This window comes from Phoenix dactylifera, chromosome 4, assembly GCF_051530095.1.
Source record: "Phoenix dactylifera cultivar Ajwa chromosome 4, Ajwa_hap1_PhDact_Kaust_v1.1, whole genome shotgun sequence".
Classification (NCBI taxonomy): domain Eukaryota; kingdom Viridiplantae; phylum Streptophyta; class Magnoliopsida; order Arecales; family Arecaceae; genus Phoenix; species Phoenix dactylifera.
Window position 1 is genome coordinate 42054551 of NC_143193.1, and position 17765 is coordinate 42072315.

Here is a 17765-nt window from a genome sequence, read left to right on the forward strand (position 1 = left end):
AGCAAATTGTTAAGTGAGTCCCTCATGTTCAAGAATTCGTCCATTGACATTTCGATTAAGAGTTTTAGGGCCTGAAAAAGTACAGGAAATTGGCCTCCGTGCAGGATCTTCTGGTTAATATTCTCACCCATCTGATTTTGCCTCTATTATGACAGTTTCCCTTTTGTCCCGATCTTAGAATTGCATACTTGCTTGGGGTCCCACTTTGGTCTGTGTGTGACCAAAGGAAGATTAATATCCTTCTTTGTCTTATTCTCACTGCCTGTAGGCTTATGCCTTATCCTCAACTAGTTGCAGAGGAATAGTACTACAAGAAGAAAATATGGCTAAAGATTTCTTTGCTTTAGTGACCCATATGTTTACAGATAGAAAGCTCAGCAGCTGCTTGACTATGCTGTCTTTTCAGGCACTTCCAACATTTGTTCACCTTGTAACATGAATTAACATTATCTGTCATTTCCTCATTTCTTTCCCGGGCTTCCTTATGCAACCTCCCTAGTCCATAGTGGGAAAGATGAATCAATGTTGAAAGGTGAATCGGTGTTGAATCAGTCCAGATGCGTCTCCAGCAAGAGACCCTTTTAAGAATATCCAATACTGAATCCCCAGACATTAAGAGCTTACTAATTCTATGCAGAAAACCCATCGAGACTTCTGTAGTGTCTGAAGCATGCAGTTACCCCCTATTAGTTTCTTTTGTCCTAACAAATGATTTTGAAAATCACATATACAAGGAAAATATTGCACTGCACATAGTTCTTAACTGCCACTTATGAGCAATGAGCATCTAATTGATAGTTTCTGGGTTTCTGGAGCCCAATCGAGTAATTGCTTCCTTTTCATGTCGAGTAATTTTTTCCCTTGTTATCTGTAGCATATTGGATTGTATGTAACTTGAGCTTCTTTTTCTAGGCATGATCCAGTTGAGGGGGATTGCCAAAAGAATACATGCACATATCATGCTGATGGTAGCACAGGGAAGGTTAGTAATTATTTAATTGTTTCTGTTTATTTTGTCTTGATAGTTTAAGTTGATGCATAAGCTGCTAGTGATCCTATTGCCTCAATGTTCATATGTTCTCATTTTAGTAAGTTGGACTGTATCGTATAGTTCACATTTGCATGCCCATTCGTACACATGCACATGCATGCATCATTTGAAGAGATATGTAAGAAAGCACTGTATTAGAATGGTACAAAAAGCAACTGAAGATCGGCCAAGTTGGGACAACAAAAGAAACCATTAAGAAAAAAAAATGATGCCTTTTGTTTTCTGCTATATTAATGCCTCAATATTATGAGGGTGAGTCTTGGTGCGATGGTAAGTGACATGGAGGTCAGGGGGTCAAAACATGGAAATAGCCTTGCATATGTGGGGTAAGGTTGTGCACACATGACGTTTCTCAGATCCCGCAATGGTGGGAGTCTCATGCCTTGGGCCGCTCTTTATTAGTGCCTCAATAGTATAGCAATTCTTGAAAGCAGTTGCACTATAGCACAAACTCTAAAAACTCTTGATTGGTAGTTTGAACTATTTCAAATGCAGTTAAGATCTATAACAATTTCATGTTAGTCATCTTGTCTCGATTGGAAAACCAATGTGAGCATTATAAGCCTGATCTTGTTAACTAACCTTGAGCCCAGAAGCTTGATCTGATAGGGAAAGGGTCAACAATGTGTATCAGACCAAACACACCACTACTCCCTTGGAGGGCCAGGACTACGCATGTGGAGGGATAAGTAAGGCAACACAGACTAGAATTAGAACTCATGACTTTCAGCAAACCTGAATTGATACCATGTTAAGTAAGCAATTGACCCCTGAAGCTTAAGTTGATAGAGGAATGATTAACAATGTATATCAGCTTTTTCATTTCTAAAGTGGGTGCTTCAAATTTTCCTTTAGTGCTTTGTTCATCACTTCTTCTGAATCTATTTTATTCATGTAGTTTCCAGTATTTAGTTTATTTTTCCACAATTGGGTAGGTGATGATACTCTTCAAATAGTTTTTGAATTCAGTGCATTTGACTGGAGGGGAGTATTAGACCAATGACTTAAAACACAAACTATCGATCTAACCCCCCCAAAAATGAAGAGATTATGGTTCGCTAGTTCAATTGCTTGATCCATTGGAGAGAACCATGATATCATCGTGACATAATAGAATACTGTTTGTAAACTATTATAAAAAAATAGATAAAAAATATAGGTATAAGAAAAATCAGAAAAATTATATTTTTCCAATTTTCTGACAAAGCAAAACAAATTCTTGTCCCCTTTGTTTCCTTTTTACTATAATTTGTGAGGTGACATATTATGCCATCACTAGTGTGATGAAACGTAAGTAAAAAATGAATTTATTTATAAGAATTTATGGGGGCAGTATAAGTTTATTGATCAAATTTATATGCAGATACCTGTTACTGATTTTGGATGCAAACATTACTAGAACGGGATCAATAATTTGTCTAAAATGATTGTTCTTTAATTGGAGAGCAAGACCCAAACAACGGAAGTGACTAGGCTTCCAGTGGACATTATCCCACAGAAAGTCATTTGGTGAGGGAGAGAGGGGTGCTTAGTCCAGTGCTAACGGGTTGAACAAGAGCTATAGTATGGTCTTGTTGTGAGGTCTCATGGTCGGGGTGGCAATCAGTTGAGTTAGGTCCAGCTAGTATTGGGTTTGATAGACAAGTATTCTTAGATAATCGGTTACCTGAATCCAACCAATTTAATAATCCAACATGCGCTCAGCCTGTTCATTTAACAAGTAACCTGACCCAATCTGTGCACCTCATTTGATAAATTGGTAAGTTTGCGTTATGTCGAAGATGACATGATGGGCCTAACCTAACTGTTTTAGGTGTCCAAGTATCTGGACACATTAAAAAACCTGCATTTTAAGTGTTTAGATATCATTGCCAAATTTTCAAGTTCATAACATTTTAAGTTGTCACATGGTCCACTTGATCATTTAAGTGCTCAGATTACGAGAGCATGCCTGATAAATCAAGGGAGCATGGAATGTATACCAAGCATCTAGATCAGTGTATCCATGAAGGCTTTAAAGAAAATCCATGGCTCTCATGACTTCACTTAAGAATTGAGGGCTGATATGGCAATTTGAAAAATTGGCTCACTCTCTGCTTGCTCATCTCCTTGGTCTGTATGTCCATATAATATTCCTGTCTCTTTCCCGCATCTGTGTGTGTGCATGCATGCTTAGGCAAGCATGCAAGTGGATTTCCCTGTTTTAGTAAGTCCTTGTTAAACAAGGGGAAATGTGATGCTTTTCAAAGTTTCTAGGGCTGAGGAAAAAGGGACATTTGCTGAGATTTATGAGACTTGCTGGTTGCTGCCCTTTTTATCTATTTCATTGACAGTCATGGTGTTGGATGCAAAGACTTATTTCTAATTTCTCATTTTTGGGCCTTGTTCTCTGGGCACCTGCCTAGGCATTGCCTGGTCCCCTGTTCTGCCACCTGCAGTCTTCTGAATCACTGATCCTCATTGACTGTCCCTCTTGTTGAAATGATAGGTCAATTGATGTCCTTACCTTATGAGCTGGAGTTGGTTTGTTATATGCAAAAATGTTGGTTATGATGCACGATTAAGGTTCTTAAGATGAAATCTAATGCGGCCAAGGCATTAATAGTTGACTAAGAGTGCAAATATCAATTTTTACCTAATCAGACTTGGGGCCTGTTCACAACTAGAACTTAAACTTTTAATCTGACTCTAAAAGGTTATCTCAAATTGATAAATTGATCTCACTTTTTTTTGGGGTGGGGGGTTCTCAGTCTCCAAGTAGAAGTGCTCGTCGTAAGAAGGCTAAAAAACAATGGCGACGCAAGATGCGAGAAATGGGTATTCAGCAGATGAAAAAGGTATTTGCTTTTTTTTTTTTTAAATGATTCGACATTATGTAGTTTAATTATATTTGTCTGCAGGGTTCATTTTTGTTTATTAACAACTGTTTATATTTATAGCTGGTTATGATCAATTATTAAATGTTCTCTCTGGAATCATTAGGATATGCAGAGCCAGGTGCCTGCAAATGGCCCAAATGATGCATCAGCAAAACATCAGACAGTGGATCAGATCACTGAAGAAGAGGATGACATTGTTCCTATCATAGTTCGACCCGGTCACATTCGTTTTGAGTCTTCGGGTATGTTTCAGATGCTACTATCCCCAAATCTCTCTCCCTTCCTCCCTTCCTCCCTCCCTCCTACCTGGATGCCTCAAGCTTCATGATGTTGATGCCAAATCAACATTGGCATCGAATGTGGTGAATGATTAGTTTTTCACTAAAATCTGAATTGTCTTCATAGCATTTTTTTTAAATGTCTTGCTACTGCATATATTAATGTATATAATGTACGGTTGGTGTAATTATGATTTTTCTTTTACACGAATTGAAAATATCTTTTTTTTTCTTTTCCAATTTGACCTATCATTCAAACATTACATCTTGTATTGGAAATTTATGCTCTGTTGTCATTGTCATTGCCAATTCATCCCTATAAGTTTCTCCTCAATTTTATGATTTTTAAATATCTTTTTCGGGGCTTTGCACCCCAGTCCTAATTTATGACAATTAACAGCTAATCCTGTTTTCTATGGTTTTCATTCTTATTTTTAGTAGCTCATTTGATCACCATATTATATATCCTACCACATTATGAGGGAAGGCTGGCAGACAGGCTGTAGGAAATTGCAGTAAATCGTAACATGTTGATTCAGTTGTTTGATAACATCCGATGATGATCGTAAATGCAAGCATTACTTCATGGATGCATGAAAGGAAACATATTGAGTTACATATGGATATTGTTTAATTAGTTTATTGAAGTGATGACATATAGGAAGCCAAATAAATAGTATATAAACGTGGGCTTAATTTAGAAATAAAGATACATAAAGATAATTCTCTAGTATTTTTTTCTAAACGTATCTGGGACAACATTTGATAATTGATGAAATCAAGGACTGCAATCACAATTTATATCATAATTGTTGACATTGATGAGATCCAGTTGCTAGAAGCATCAGAGGATATGGTTGGACCATTAGAACCATTTGACAACCCAAATTGTTAGCTTATTAAGTATATATTTGGTTTAATATTTTAGTAGGGTCTTATCTACTAAGTTACTTTTTTTTTAAAAGTTGTTTGTTAACTGGTACTTAAGTTAGGGTAGGATGTACATGTGTGTGTATGTATGTCTGTATATATGTTTAAATATGTGTGAAATAAGATAGTCCTGAATCATGTATTGTGTGCGAGTTTGTTCATAAAGAAAGTTGTTTGTACTCCTATCCATCTCTTTCCTCCCTCTTGCTACATACATGCATGCATGCATTCATACATGTTGCAGGCATACAAATATATATACGGGCAAGTTAGATATGATAGTCTTGAAGCATGTGTTGTATTTGAGTTTGTTGTTAAGAAAGTTATTTCTTTCCTCATTCTCTCTCTTTTATTTCGAATACATTGTGTTTACAATCCTCCACTACTGAAATTCCTATTTTATTGTCCAATACATCATGCTTATGCTACCAAAACTCTATTTTGTTATGGTTAATATAGTTTTGATGCCATTATTGGAACTTCTTTGACCTGAAGGTATTTAAAGAAATAAAATAAATTAGTAAAGAAACCCAGTTGGTACCAGAATCAAGTACATATTTCACATTGCAATTGCAGTTCAAAAAGAAAAGAAAAGAAAAATACCTGGGAACCAAATGCCAGGAAGTTTGGTGCTCGTGGCAGAGAGTGGGAGGCAGGTGACAGAGGGAAGAAATGAATGTCGGAAGTTTGACATGTATCGTGGAGAGTTGGAGGCAAGTGATAGATTGAAGAAGGCGAACTGGATGGTAAAGGGAAGATGAAACGTGCAAAAGGTTGAATTAGAGTTTCGAAAGCATGGTCTTTGTGGTTATTACAAAGGGCTATTATTGGGTGGGGCTGGTCGAAACCTGACGTGGAAGAAACAGTCTCGGGCTCAGGTTTTAGGTCCACGGCTGGGCTTGGGCTTAGAAATGGTAGCCCGAATAATTATTAAGTTGGGCCTTTGTTGAGGGTTTTGGAAAAATGAACTGGGGCCTGACTAATTTTCAGTTGGGGAGAACTGGCTCAAGGACACGATGGGGAGAAAGAAGTTGCATCTCTTACCATCACCACCATTTCTTCGAGAGGCAAAGAACCTCTTTGTCAATGACTTGATGCTAGACCTGCAAGAGCAACCCCCCCTCTGTAATCAGTGCTAAGTCTCTCTGTGTGTGTGGTTGTTTTTAAGTCTCATGAGGAGGAGAAGCATGTGTCACGGTTAGTTCTTGACGCAAAGAAGCATTCAGCCAGAATATTGTTGCTAGTGCACCAAAGTTCCTAAGGTAGCCAATGTTCTCCTTTACTTCCTTCCATAGCTGCAAAGTAATTGGTGAATCTGGCGAGGATACATAGTAGGTCGATTCCGATTTTCCTAATAATTAGAGCTTTAGATTTTCTGATTGCTATTGAAAACAGAAGATAGGATCTTATATCTATATAAAAGTTGTTATTAGGGTGTCTGCAGTAGTAAGGTGTAAGAAGCCTGAGTCTTTGAATTCTTGGAGACATTAGCTAAACAGAGGGGCTCTGGTTTGACAAGTGATATCATAGATGTTAGTTGTTTAGAGTGAAAAATTAATTACGTGATTTGCTGTGAGCTCTGTTTGTGTATTCTTAAGAACAAAATAGCTTGGCTACTGTAGCAGCATATCCAATTCAATCAAACACATTTATAAAAGCGTAACAGGAATAATCGTGATTACATTAATATTCGTAATGGGGCTAATCAAGGTTGCCCAAACAGGTATTGTGACCCATATCTGTCAAGTATCGAGTCAGTACAGTGCGGTACCATATTGTAAATGGTATGCAACAGTGTACTGGTCAGGTATCGGGTTCGCCCAATCTAGTTTTTCACCCATGAATCTAAAGAGATAGATGGATGGGGAGTCAGGGAGGCATAGGTGTCCAGTGTCCCACTAATGGCATTCGAGAAGATGGTGGTGGTGGAGGTGGTGAAGCCCATGGAGATCGAGGGCATTGAGGGTGATCAAATATTGGAGGTGAGTTTGGTGGGGTTGGTGGTGAGGACAAGGCAATTAAGGGTGAGGGTCCCATCATGGACATTGGATCTTTGTCATTGGATGGCATTGAGGGCTTCAAAGCAAGGATTGCTAACCGAATGGGAGTTGGAGCCAGTGGAAGCTGTGGAGATTGTCTTGGAGTAGTCAAACAATCCAAATATTATGCTCTGGAAATTGTCCATGAGATCATTCAGCATGGCGATGGTCGAGAGAGAGAATAAAGAGACAAGGAGATACAGGGGTTGGTAACCGAATCAATGGGGGAAGAGACAGGATTTCTATAAATAGCAAGGTCAGTTTACAAGGTAAACATAGGATAAGGAGACCTTTTACCTCACAAAGAACAAGGGGAAGAGCTTCCTATGTTAATTGAGATGTTGAAAACTATTGGCAGGATTGTTGGCAAGGTAGCATATGTTACCGATGGCTTTGATGGAGGAAAGGAAAAGAATAGGGGAGAGACAAGAGAATGGTGAAGAAAGCTCAAAGGGCAAATAAAACTAAGTCAAAAAATTAAAATAAATTTAGAAAAAAGTTGAACATGTAAGGGGGAGTAGGGCGAGTGATTGGTTGTAGGGGCTAGCCTCAACTAGAAACAATGTTTGTTAAAATCCTATGATTCATGGTTTCAGTCTTATAATTCAGATCAAAATGACCCTAAACAATCTAGATCTCATCCTTAGATCTAGATCAGTTAGGATTATAGAATCTAGATCCGCATTATAGATTTTAAGGTCCTTTGGCTCTTAAGGTCCAACTTGGTCATTGCTATGTGAAAATATAATTTATATAGCTTTTTTAATAATATGAGTTTTTAAAATTATTTTTCACTATTGACTCTGGGGAGTAAAGTTTGCAAGCCTGTTATTGGAGTTTATGAAGTTAAAAATAAGAGGCAAATATTCAGATGTTTACAACCAGACATTATGCCTTATTTTTCTAAAACATTAAATCCAAAAGAATAATTGAATTGACAAGTTGTACATAAATATGTTAATTAACCATACACAACATTTGTTTCATGGCATGCTATGGGTCTGTTTGTTTGTGGATGCTGTAGCTTTTGGCCAAAAAGCAATTTTTGGCAAAAGCGTCATTTTGAGATCAAAAGCTGTTTCTGGGTAAAACAGTTTTTGCTGTAAAAGCGTTTGGCTATCAAGATCCAAAAGCTGTTTTGAAATTATTGAAGTGGTTTGCTGTGTGTTTGCCTGGTAAACTCAAAAGCTGCTTTTGAATGACAAAATGGCCAAAAAGGACAAGTGCCTAAAATGATTCACAAATTGTTTAGAAATAAGACAAACGAGTACCGTGATGCAAATAAATTTAATAAAAATCATATACCAGAATTTTTTGCATATAGCTAATGTGAATAACATAAAAGAAAAATAATATACCACAATTTAATAACAGTTTTACCATGAAACATCCTCCAGAAAAGTAGAATTTTCTTGATTCCTAGACAAAAATAATCAAGGATAACTAAAATATTGAAAAAAAAATGATTTTGTCGAGTAAAAATATTGGCAGATATCTGGTTGTTGCATTTCCCAATCTAAGGTGCAATGCGCTAGCTTTTAAATTTTTAACATCATTGCAAAACTCAGTTGCAACTTAGTCTCAGGTTTGCTACTTGCAAGAGCAGAGGACACAGCCACATATGATTCTGAACCATTTCTGAATCTTGCTCTCCTTAATCTCAAATCTCTTAAAGGAATCTTTATACAAGCCTTGTCCAATACAAGTACATGATAAGCATCAGGTATTACAACCAGCTCTCACTCTGAAATCAACTCTGTTTTGGTGCCAAATTTACTCTGAGCTTCTTTAACACCGATCTACTCATGATAGCATTGAAAGATACTTGATCGCTCTCAAAATGCTAATAATCGCTCACATTCATCAATTTTTTCCATTTACCTGTTCCTGTAATACGGAAGACACTCAAATATTTTTGCATGGCATTCTCAACCATATGTATTGGCACATTTCAGGGATTATATTATGGAGGTAAAAAACCATTACTAAAGAAATATGAATGCTATGATTCAAACAGGACATTGAAGGAGCTGTTTAACTACTGTAACTTGATTACTCTGAAGACATTTCCCACTGTCTGTCACTCCCACAAGACTTGGATAAAATTGGCCACTTAAAAGATGCCTACATGAGTTGTTGGAATAAGCCACTTCAGTTATATCGCGTTCTCAAAATGCACCAGATAGCAAAATCAATCTAATTCTAAACCCCTATCACAATTGCTCATATTCTCTTCCTCGTCGTCCCCTAAAGGTGAAACCTTATATCACTTAGTTATTTGCCTCGCCAAGTAATCCAAATCTAAAACTTTGACAAAATGCAGCCATTGGCACCCTCATAGACATCATAACAATGCCATAGCCTAGAGAAATATGTGTGGGCACTTTTTCAAACAAAGGAAATTAATAATCACCAAAACCATACTGAAACAGAAATACTTTCTTTCAAATAAACTGCAAGCGTGCATAGCTGTATGTGTTTGCATGTTTTCAAATTTTTTGAAAGTAGGATGTCAAGACAAGTTCTTGAACAAGATAAGCGCTTTTTTTCCATTCAAAAAAATGCAGCAGTAAGCCCTTTTTTTGATGCAAATTGGAGGAAGTGAGAAACTTCCACCAAAATTTTATTGAGTGATAAAAAGAATGTACAGAAGATGGTACAATGCAGATAGAGAAGTAAAAGTAGGGTGGGAGAGAGTACAATTAAGAAAACAAAGGTAGAAAGAAGATAGTACAACAATCTCAGAATGGAGAGCAATCTCATGGTGGAGCACTGCCAGATTATGTGCAGCAAGTTTCTAGTGTCCTGGAATGTAATAAGGACCACAACAAACATGTCTATGGAACCCTGTTCTTGTTAAACTGAAACTCCATAATAAAAATATGATTATCTCACCTAATCGGATGGGAAAAATTGGTATACACCATGAAACTATGGGGAAACAAGATAGGAAAAAAAAGGAGGGGTAGGCGTGATTGAGACAGACCTTTTGGATGCCAATGAATGCTGTGGACTGATTTACTTGCGAAGATATCAAAGAGATGGGCAGGGAGGAAGAGATTGGAGGGGTTTCTTTTGTAGGAAAAGAAATAAACAGGAGAGATAGATAATCTTGAGAGAGTCCTAATACACTTGGAGCTCGAAGAAGCGGACGTGCGAGGGGCATTGAGAGGCTGTGCACTATTTTCTTTAGCAAAAAAACTTCTGCAAACACGATATTCTGCTTGCAGGGCTGCATCTACGAGAAGCAGGAGGAGGTCAGCTTTACGTAAACCATGTTGGGGAGAATTTTCAGTGCAGTACAAAATTACTTTTAGGTTGTAGGCAAACACTTAAAATTCTGCGTTTAGACCCAGAATCACTTTTGACGAGCACAAACACCCCCCCCCCCCACAAAACATGCTCTATAAATGCAATCATAATGGTGAAAACTAGATTTCTTGTATCTATGGATTTATTCTCCATCTGCTTTATGTTTAACTAGCATGTTCATGTCCATGTTTCATTTATATTATATTTTTAAAAAGAAATCAGACCAAAATCTTGCACTCTGCAATCTGATCCATGTCTAAATCCGATCTGACCACCATCCCTCCCTCCCCCCTCCCCCCTTCTAAGATATACTCCTCAAACCCAATTTTGACAACTTTTGTAACAATGCCTGAAGCCCAGCACCTAAAGCATCTAAATATCCTAGCAACCTACCTAACAATGTGTGCGCGCGTGTGCAAGAGAGAGGTGCACAAATGAGGGTGGGGTATTGGTTGCGAGGTGTGGTGTCACAGGGAAGGCTGTGGTGAAAAGTCAAAAACTGTGATACTGCATATGGTTACTAGGCTGAAGCGGAGATAATGTTGTATGTTTTTAAGTTGGTCAGGGCTATTTCATTAAATAAATTTAAGATAATGTAGTTTGCTTGAATGCTTTAAAAAATGATATGGCCAAAAATGAGTTTGATAGTATACACGAATAATGATGAAGGTATTGGCCATGCTTCATATATAAAAGTCCTAATATAAAAGAACATTGTATGAAGTACTCATGGCTCATTGTTAAGGAAGTCCTAATAAGAGGATGGTCAATGCATAGAATCGTCAGAATATGTGATGTTAAAATGTTGCTATCTTCATTCCTTTCTATTGAGCCCCAAATACGGTAGCAGTTTTACTATCTAATTAATAGTATTCTGTTTTTATCTCAAGTAATTTTACAAAAACTTAATATGAGGTAAATTAATTCATGATTAGTACAACATAATTCAGGTATGTGCATTCATGCTTGGGGGAGCATCAACAGAAAAGAACATGAACTACTAAATAGAATTGTCAATGCAGTCTGTATTTTTTCTTCCAATGGATGGAGTGGCAGCTTGAGTCACAAATATATGCAAAGGACGGAAGCCCTAATGGTTGAAGCAAGATATGCCGTTTCGGTATCGGATCTGGTATCGGTACCATCATATTATAGTATGCCTGGTATGGTGCCCAGTTCGACATTCCAAGTGTCGGTATGCCTCCGTACGACATACCGGTTTGGTACTGTTACAGTATGGCATGGTCGGTATGCACTGGTATCAACCGGTACGGCAAACCTTGGGTTGAAGGCTTCAAGACTTAATGTGGAAGTATGGATAGGATGTCTATTTCCCTAAGAGAATCTTAACATATTGCAGTTAAGGTAGATGCTAGTTTACCAGTAATCTGATTTGACCACTTATGATTTAATTTTCTTTTAATGCTTTAAAAGTGTTAGGCATTATATTTCCATTTCTACTTTTTGGTTCCTGGTATTTGACCATTCTGTCCAGACGTTCTCCCCGCCTCTTTCTGACAGTTGCTAGGATGGGAACATTAAGGTAATGGATGCTGTATTTTATCTTGTTCACATGATTTGCTGGGACACGTGGAAGGACTAGAGCAACTGAAACCTGAGAGATGATGCAAGAGATCCTTTTGGTGTTATCTTTAAGGTCTGAAAGGTTTTACTATTACTTCTCATGAATACTAATTATTTTAGGCTTATGAGTGTTTAGAATTTTGCTTTCTTTGCCCTCTCTGCCTCTTTGATCAGGTATCACCTTGATATCTGGTAACCTTTAAAACCTCTTCAATCAAGCATGGTTGATTAGATATTTGATACAGGCTGGCTTCTTTTTCTTGCCTCAGCAAAGAGGAATTCACAATTTGGCAAGTGATTGAGAGGAAAAAGAAATATTAAGAACCAAAGAGAAAATTACGTCAAGGAAATTAAGTTGACTGACCATTAAATCTAAATTCATACATTTTTGATCGCATAATTTGCGCTACAAGCTCAAAGTGAAAGCAAATTTGACCCACAAACTAAAAGTTGTTCTACCTTACATCCTATTCCTAAGATTAATGGCTAAGAGAGCCTTGTATGATGTAGATGTAGACAAAATCCTTCAGCATTTATAGAGAAAATCTGGTTGTTTCCTCCAGCAATAACGACCCCTGGGTGGTTATTTCCAGCAGTAATCACCCTCAGTGATGGTTTCCATGTGCGATCATTGACCCCCATTTCTGTTTACTTGGGTAGTTTTTTCTGCTTGAAACTTTCTGCAAGTATTTCTTTATTATATGGTTGTCACTTGTCAAGCTAGAAAATGTCGTTTGCCACTGCCAGAACACTTTATCAGTTGATAAGGAAGCTGCTTACCAATCAATCAGAAAACTATTTGATTAATTGACTGCCAGTCAGAAAATCATTTTTGGGCCAAAGTGGCTCTTTGGTGGCTAGGCATCTGTTATCTCCGAGTTTATCTGAGTTCACTGAACAATTTCATCCATCTGTTATACTTTTTATCCTAAACTTGTTTAATTTTCCAGAAATTTATCAACCAGAAAAGGTAGCATGATCTCATCATCTCATCTCTCATTAATTGTGATCAGATTCTTCTGTTTTATGCTTATCAAGTTCTTCGACTTGTTTTTAATGCTTTAAATCTACCAAGTGAGTATTTCATTATGCAACATCGTTCTGTTTGTTTCTGTCATTTATCATGTGATACTAATTATTCAAGTGGACAAATGCTTGATGTGTGTATTTGCAGCAATGCTTTCTGTATTTATGTGTCTGGTCTTTTTTACTGTTATACCTCAGATTGAACATTTTTGAGGTGAAATCAATATCAAAGAGACATTGAGCTCAATTAAGTATCCATGCTTCTAATACCTATTTTTTCAGCAACAATGCAGCTGACAAACATGTATAGGGTAGAAGCTTCAAAATCATATTATTTTAGTACTTCTATGGAGAATACGTTGTCGTTTTCTCCTAAATGATATTTATTTCATATACCTGAGGACCAATTTTTTGCAGATGCAGAACAGAGCAAGTTGCAATCAAGCGGACCTGTGGTATGTCTCTGTCCTTGTACCAATTATGTACCATTTAGGCTTTCAGTTTGTTCCTATGTTTTATTTATTTTAAAGTTCTAATTCTCCTTGCCAGTTGATCTCTATCATTGACGAAGGTACAAAGTTTGATGGGCTATATATGTTTATATGTTTATCACTGTATTTGTTGTCACTGGGAAAGACAACTGGGATACCATAACTAATGCAAGAACATGGGTATCATTTTGCTGATACCGGTGTTCTTCAAGCTTTAGATGTCAATCCTATCCTGTGGCTGGCGAAAACAAAAACAAATGTTTAATGCATTACCGATCATGAACTCCATCTGAACTTATATATTTATATTCTGATATTATTAATGAAAGAGTTCAGCATTACCTTTTTAATAAATAACTGATTTATAATGAACATCTTTTCATATTTGCATACAAAAATGAAAACAGCTATGTCTAAAGTCCTCTAAATTAATCAATTAATCTCCACTTGTTTGTGCATGTATTAATATAATATTCCAGATATGAGACATGCTTTAATCGACCTTTTGTGTATATGTCCACTTGTCACCTGGCTTCCTTCCACCCATCTCTCTCTCTCTCTCTCTTCCTTTATGTGTTTGAAGTGGCTCTGTTTTTCTATCCCTCTCTACTCCTGCTTTCCTCAAATTAAAATCATGAACGTGTGCTATCTGACTTGAAGGAGAACCAAATTATTGAATTAAACTGCTAGCCACATGCTTCCACCGCATAGAAAGTCAATGCTGTGCCTAGAGTTTTTATAATTCTGCTATTTAGTGATTTAAAACATAATTTCATAATGGGACTACTATCGATGGCTTCCTTGTGCAGAATGCTTATTTGAACTTCTAAATGATGGATTTCAGTTCCCTTTCTGCTTGTCCTTTGGATGAATCAACTTAATCCAAAAGTTTGTTAACAATGCATTAACATGCATAGTGAATGAACACTTGTATTTTCCAATTTAACAAGGGCCTTCATGATCATGGGGATAAGAGATCTTTGGTGAAGTAGGCAAGAGTTCTTGAACATGTGTGGAAGGAATAATATCAGTTTTCTTAGGCTGCCTGCATGACTTCAGGTTGCTGAGCTATAAAAGTCCCACATGTTTGATGTTTTTTTTTTGTTTCATAAATTCTCCATGCATACTATGACTGAGTTTGAGAGGTTGCGGACTGTTGATTGTATTTGTATATATTATTTATTCTTACATTCTTGGACATCCTTCATGGTGTTTTATTTATCGTTAGTGAGGATACTTACCATGTTGGCAATTCATCGGCTATCACCTTGTATATAAATTGGGGCAATGCTTTATAGAAATATAATTTGCATATGTTAAGACATGTCGTTAATTGGATGTGAGATGCATGGCCAAGTCAAGCTTCTGCATCACATGGCATCCTATACCCCACCAACACTTGGCTCATTTAATTGATTGAAGACTATATGTGTTGGCCAATCATTTTCATTTCTTAGTAGCATATACCGCGCCACTTCTACTGAGCCAAGCTTCTGCATCACATGGCATCCTATACCCCACCAACACTTGGCTCATTTAATTGATTGAGACTATATGTGTTGGCCAATCATTTTCATTTCTTAGTAACATATACCGCGCCTTTGTGCTCCAGGAAACTCTGCAATGGAATGGAACAACCAGCAAGAAGAAGGGGCAGAAGTGGGGCAGGGAGAAGACCTCAAGCAAGAGGAATGATGATAATGCTTGTAATGGAGCATCTATTGAAAAAATTGTTGCTGAAGAAGGGAAGCATGTAGATGGCCAGATAGATTTTGAGAGCCTTTATCCTTTGACACGCCTTCCTGAGGTTTGTCTTCATCATATGCCTCTGGTGGTTCAAGTTTTCAAAGAACTTGGATAGTTTTTACATAAATTTTATAATTTTCTTTGCACTTATCTTTTGCCATTCTGCCAGTGTTCCTTAGCACTATTATGTGAGCAAAAATGTTGTTTTTGAGCTTTTTAAATCCTCTCTTTATATGAATAATTTGTGCGATGGTAGTCCGTGATCCAAAAAAGCAAAACTGTCTATTCTGCTCTTTTTCCGTTTTTTCCTGCCCAAGTTGGGACCTTTTTGTTTATCATGGATTGGATAACAATATTTGAATTTATTGCAGGAAGGTGATGTGCTTGTGTATCGTTTAGTTGAGTTATCATCATCATGGTGCCCTGAGCTTTCTCCTTTTCGAGTATGATCATTATCTATATGTTGAAGAAAATTGATAGTCATATTAATTGTTGTTCAAAATAACAAGAATATCACAAATTGGATTAGATAAAAAAATTTTCTTGAAGAATCACTTAATGATTATCATAATGCACTTGAGTAATGTTCTGGTTTTGACTACTATTGTAGGTTGGCAAGGTTTCGTCATATGAATTTGGATCCATGAAAATTGTTCTGGTACCTGTCTCAGAGTATCCACTCTTTTCCAAACAAAACGACGACACAGAGGAAGCGGCACAGCGACCAGATGTCTCACATTACAAAGAAGATGGCTCTTTGGAGGTAACTTTTGAATTAGTGTTTGTTTACTTCCCTGTAGGCTTTACTGGTTATCTTGTCTAGTTTTTCTACATTTGATTTTGATGAAAGTTGATGACGACAACTGTTAATCCAGATTGAATATCCATCACTTGTTGATGTCCGTCTGTTGAAGCCAAATGAGTCGGAAGCAGAAAATATGAGGGCTCCTCAAGGTAAACGGACCACAGTAGCCGCACCAGCAAACAACTGGGAATCTGCCTTGGCTAAAAGTACTGCCATCGAGTCGGATACCCCATTTGCAGGTATCTATTGAAATTAGATGACAACAGCGTGTTATTTTAATATTTTGTTGCTTTATTTTATGTTGTGAAACTCTTAAATAAGTCCAAATTTTCCTTTCTAAACATCGTCATTTTATAATTTATATTCAAAACTCCTGCATGACCTCCTTTTGTAGAAAGAAGACCTAATATGGGCTGGGAGCAAATTGAAAAGGCTTTAAGTGAGAAAAAAGCCGAGCTTCAGCAGAACAATGGTTGGGGCAGTTGGACCCCAAATAAAAATACCAGCACTACCTCATGGTCATACAGAGCATTGAGGGGAAGTGCCCTAGGGCCGACTCTGGCATTATTAAGAGGGAAGGAGGCCAAGTATGCTAGCACAGTAAATGGTAGGCATGCTACTTCAGCCAATGGTAAGTATGCTGGTTCAAATGGGAAGTACGCTAATTCAAATGGTAAGCACTCTAGTTCAACAAGCAGAAAGTACAGTGGCTGAACCAAACAAATGGTGAGCATGAGAGGCTTTCTTTTGGCAAGGATTGTTAAGTATTCTAGTACAAAGTGAGACACTTTGTGGGTGGTAGACTAGAAAGGTATTTGAACTCGTAAGATCAGGAGATCCATGCTATTATCCTGTATCCAACTTGTTAATTAACAGAGTGCTGGCTTGTTTCTCAGCTAGTTCTTTATGTCTTCTGTGTTGCATAACAATGATCTGATTTGTGCTTAATCCTGATATTTGCATGTGGATGATTGCGCGCAGACTAATCATAGGGGATGTCTCTGCTTATGGATTCTTGGGATCGATCCCATCCTGTATAGTTTCTGCTTTTCTCCTGTCCTGCCCTGTCCTATTAAATTCTGCCCTGTTCGATCACCTCCGGACAGGTGGAGGACAGTTTTATAGGACAGGATGGAAGAGAAAGGGACAGGATCCTTAAAAGATTGTGGATTCGAAAAATGTAAGCTTTGGCTGCACTGAGACTCGTGTAGAGGTCAGCTTGGCTGTGTTTCTGCTGCACTGAGATATAATACTACGTGCTGAGCTTTCTTTGATGGAAAAACTGCTTTATTTGCGTGATAGCCGCGGCCATATTTGTAGTTTAAAAAATTCTTTATCTTGATATTGGTGAGGATGGGGATCTGAAGAAGATTGTAGATCTTTTAGATTATTTGGTTGCTGAGAAAATGAAAAAAAGAGAAGGATAAAATAGAAAGAAAAGAAAAAGAGGATAGAGAAGGGAGAATGTACTCTAGTGTCTGATCGGGGCGAAGGAAACTTAAGAAAAACTTGGGAAAGGAGAGTATTTTCTCTTTTTACTTTTTGACAGCGATTGTGGGGCCAAGTTTGTTGGGGTGATAAGTTTTCGGCAGGACTTGAAACCGCTGCCCATTCTTCTTGTTTT

The 17765-nt window shown here is 37.4% G+C and overlaps 1 protein-coding gene across 3 annotated transcripts in view; it reads left to right on the forward strand.

Annotated features, from left to right (window-relative positions):
- Window positions 1-17048, forward strand: part of LOC103709951 (sphere organelles protein-like protein) — a 29010-nt gene extending 11962 nt beyond the window's left edge. Inside the window, exons 5-13 of one of the 3 annotated variants that reach the window (XM_039133841.2) lie at window positions 913-982; window positions 3802-3888; window positions 4034-4172; window positions 13517-13554; window positions 15203-15397; window positions 15708-15779; window positions 15947-16099; window positions 16212-16380; window positions 16536-17048. In XM_039133841.2, coding sequence (XP_038989769.1) covers window positions 913-982; window positions 3802-3888; window positions 4034-4172; window positions 13517-13554; window positions 15203-15397; window positions 15708-15779; window positions 15947-16099; window positions 16212-16380; window positions 16536-16855 — 1243 coding nt within the window. In that variant the 3' untranslated portion in view covers window positions 16856-17048. The remainder of the gene's footprint in view (window positions 1-912; window positions 983-3801; window positions 3889-4033; window positions 4173-13516; window positions 13555-15202; window positions 15398-15707; window positions 15780-15946; window positions 16100-16211; window positions 16381-16535) is intronic. The other 2 variants (XM_039133842.2, XM_088719876.1) reach the window with 2 other exon arrangements.
- Window positions 17049-17765: the final 717 nt, after the last annotated feature.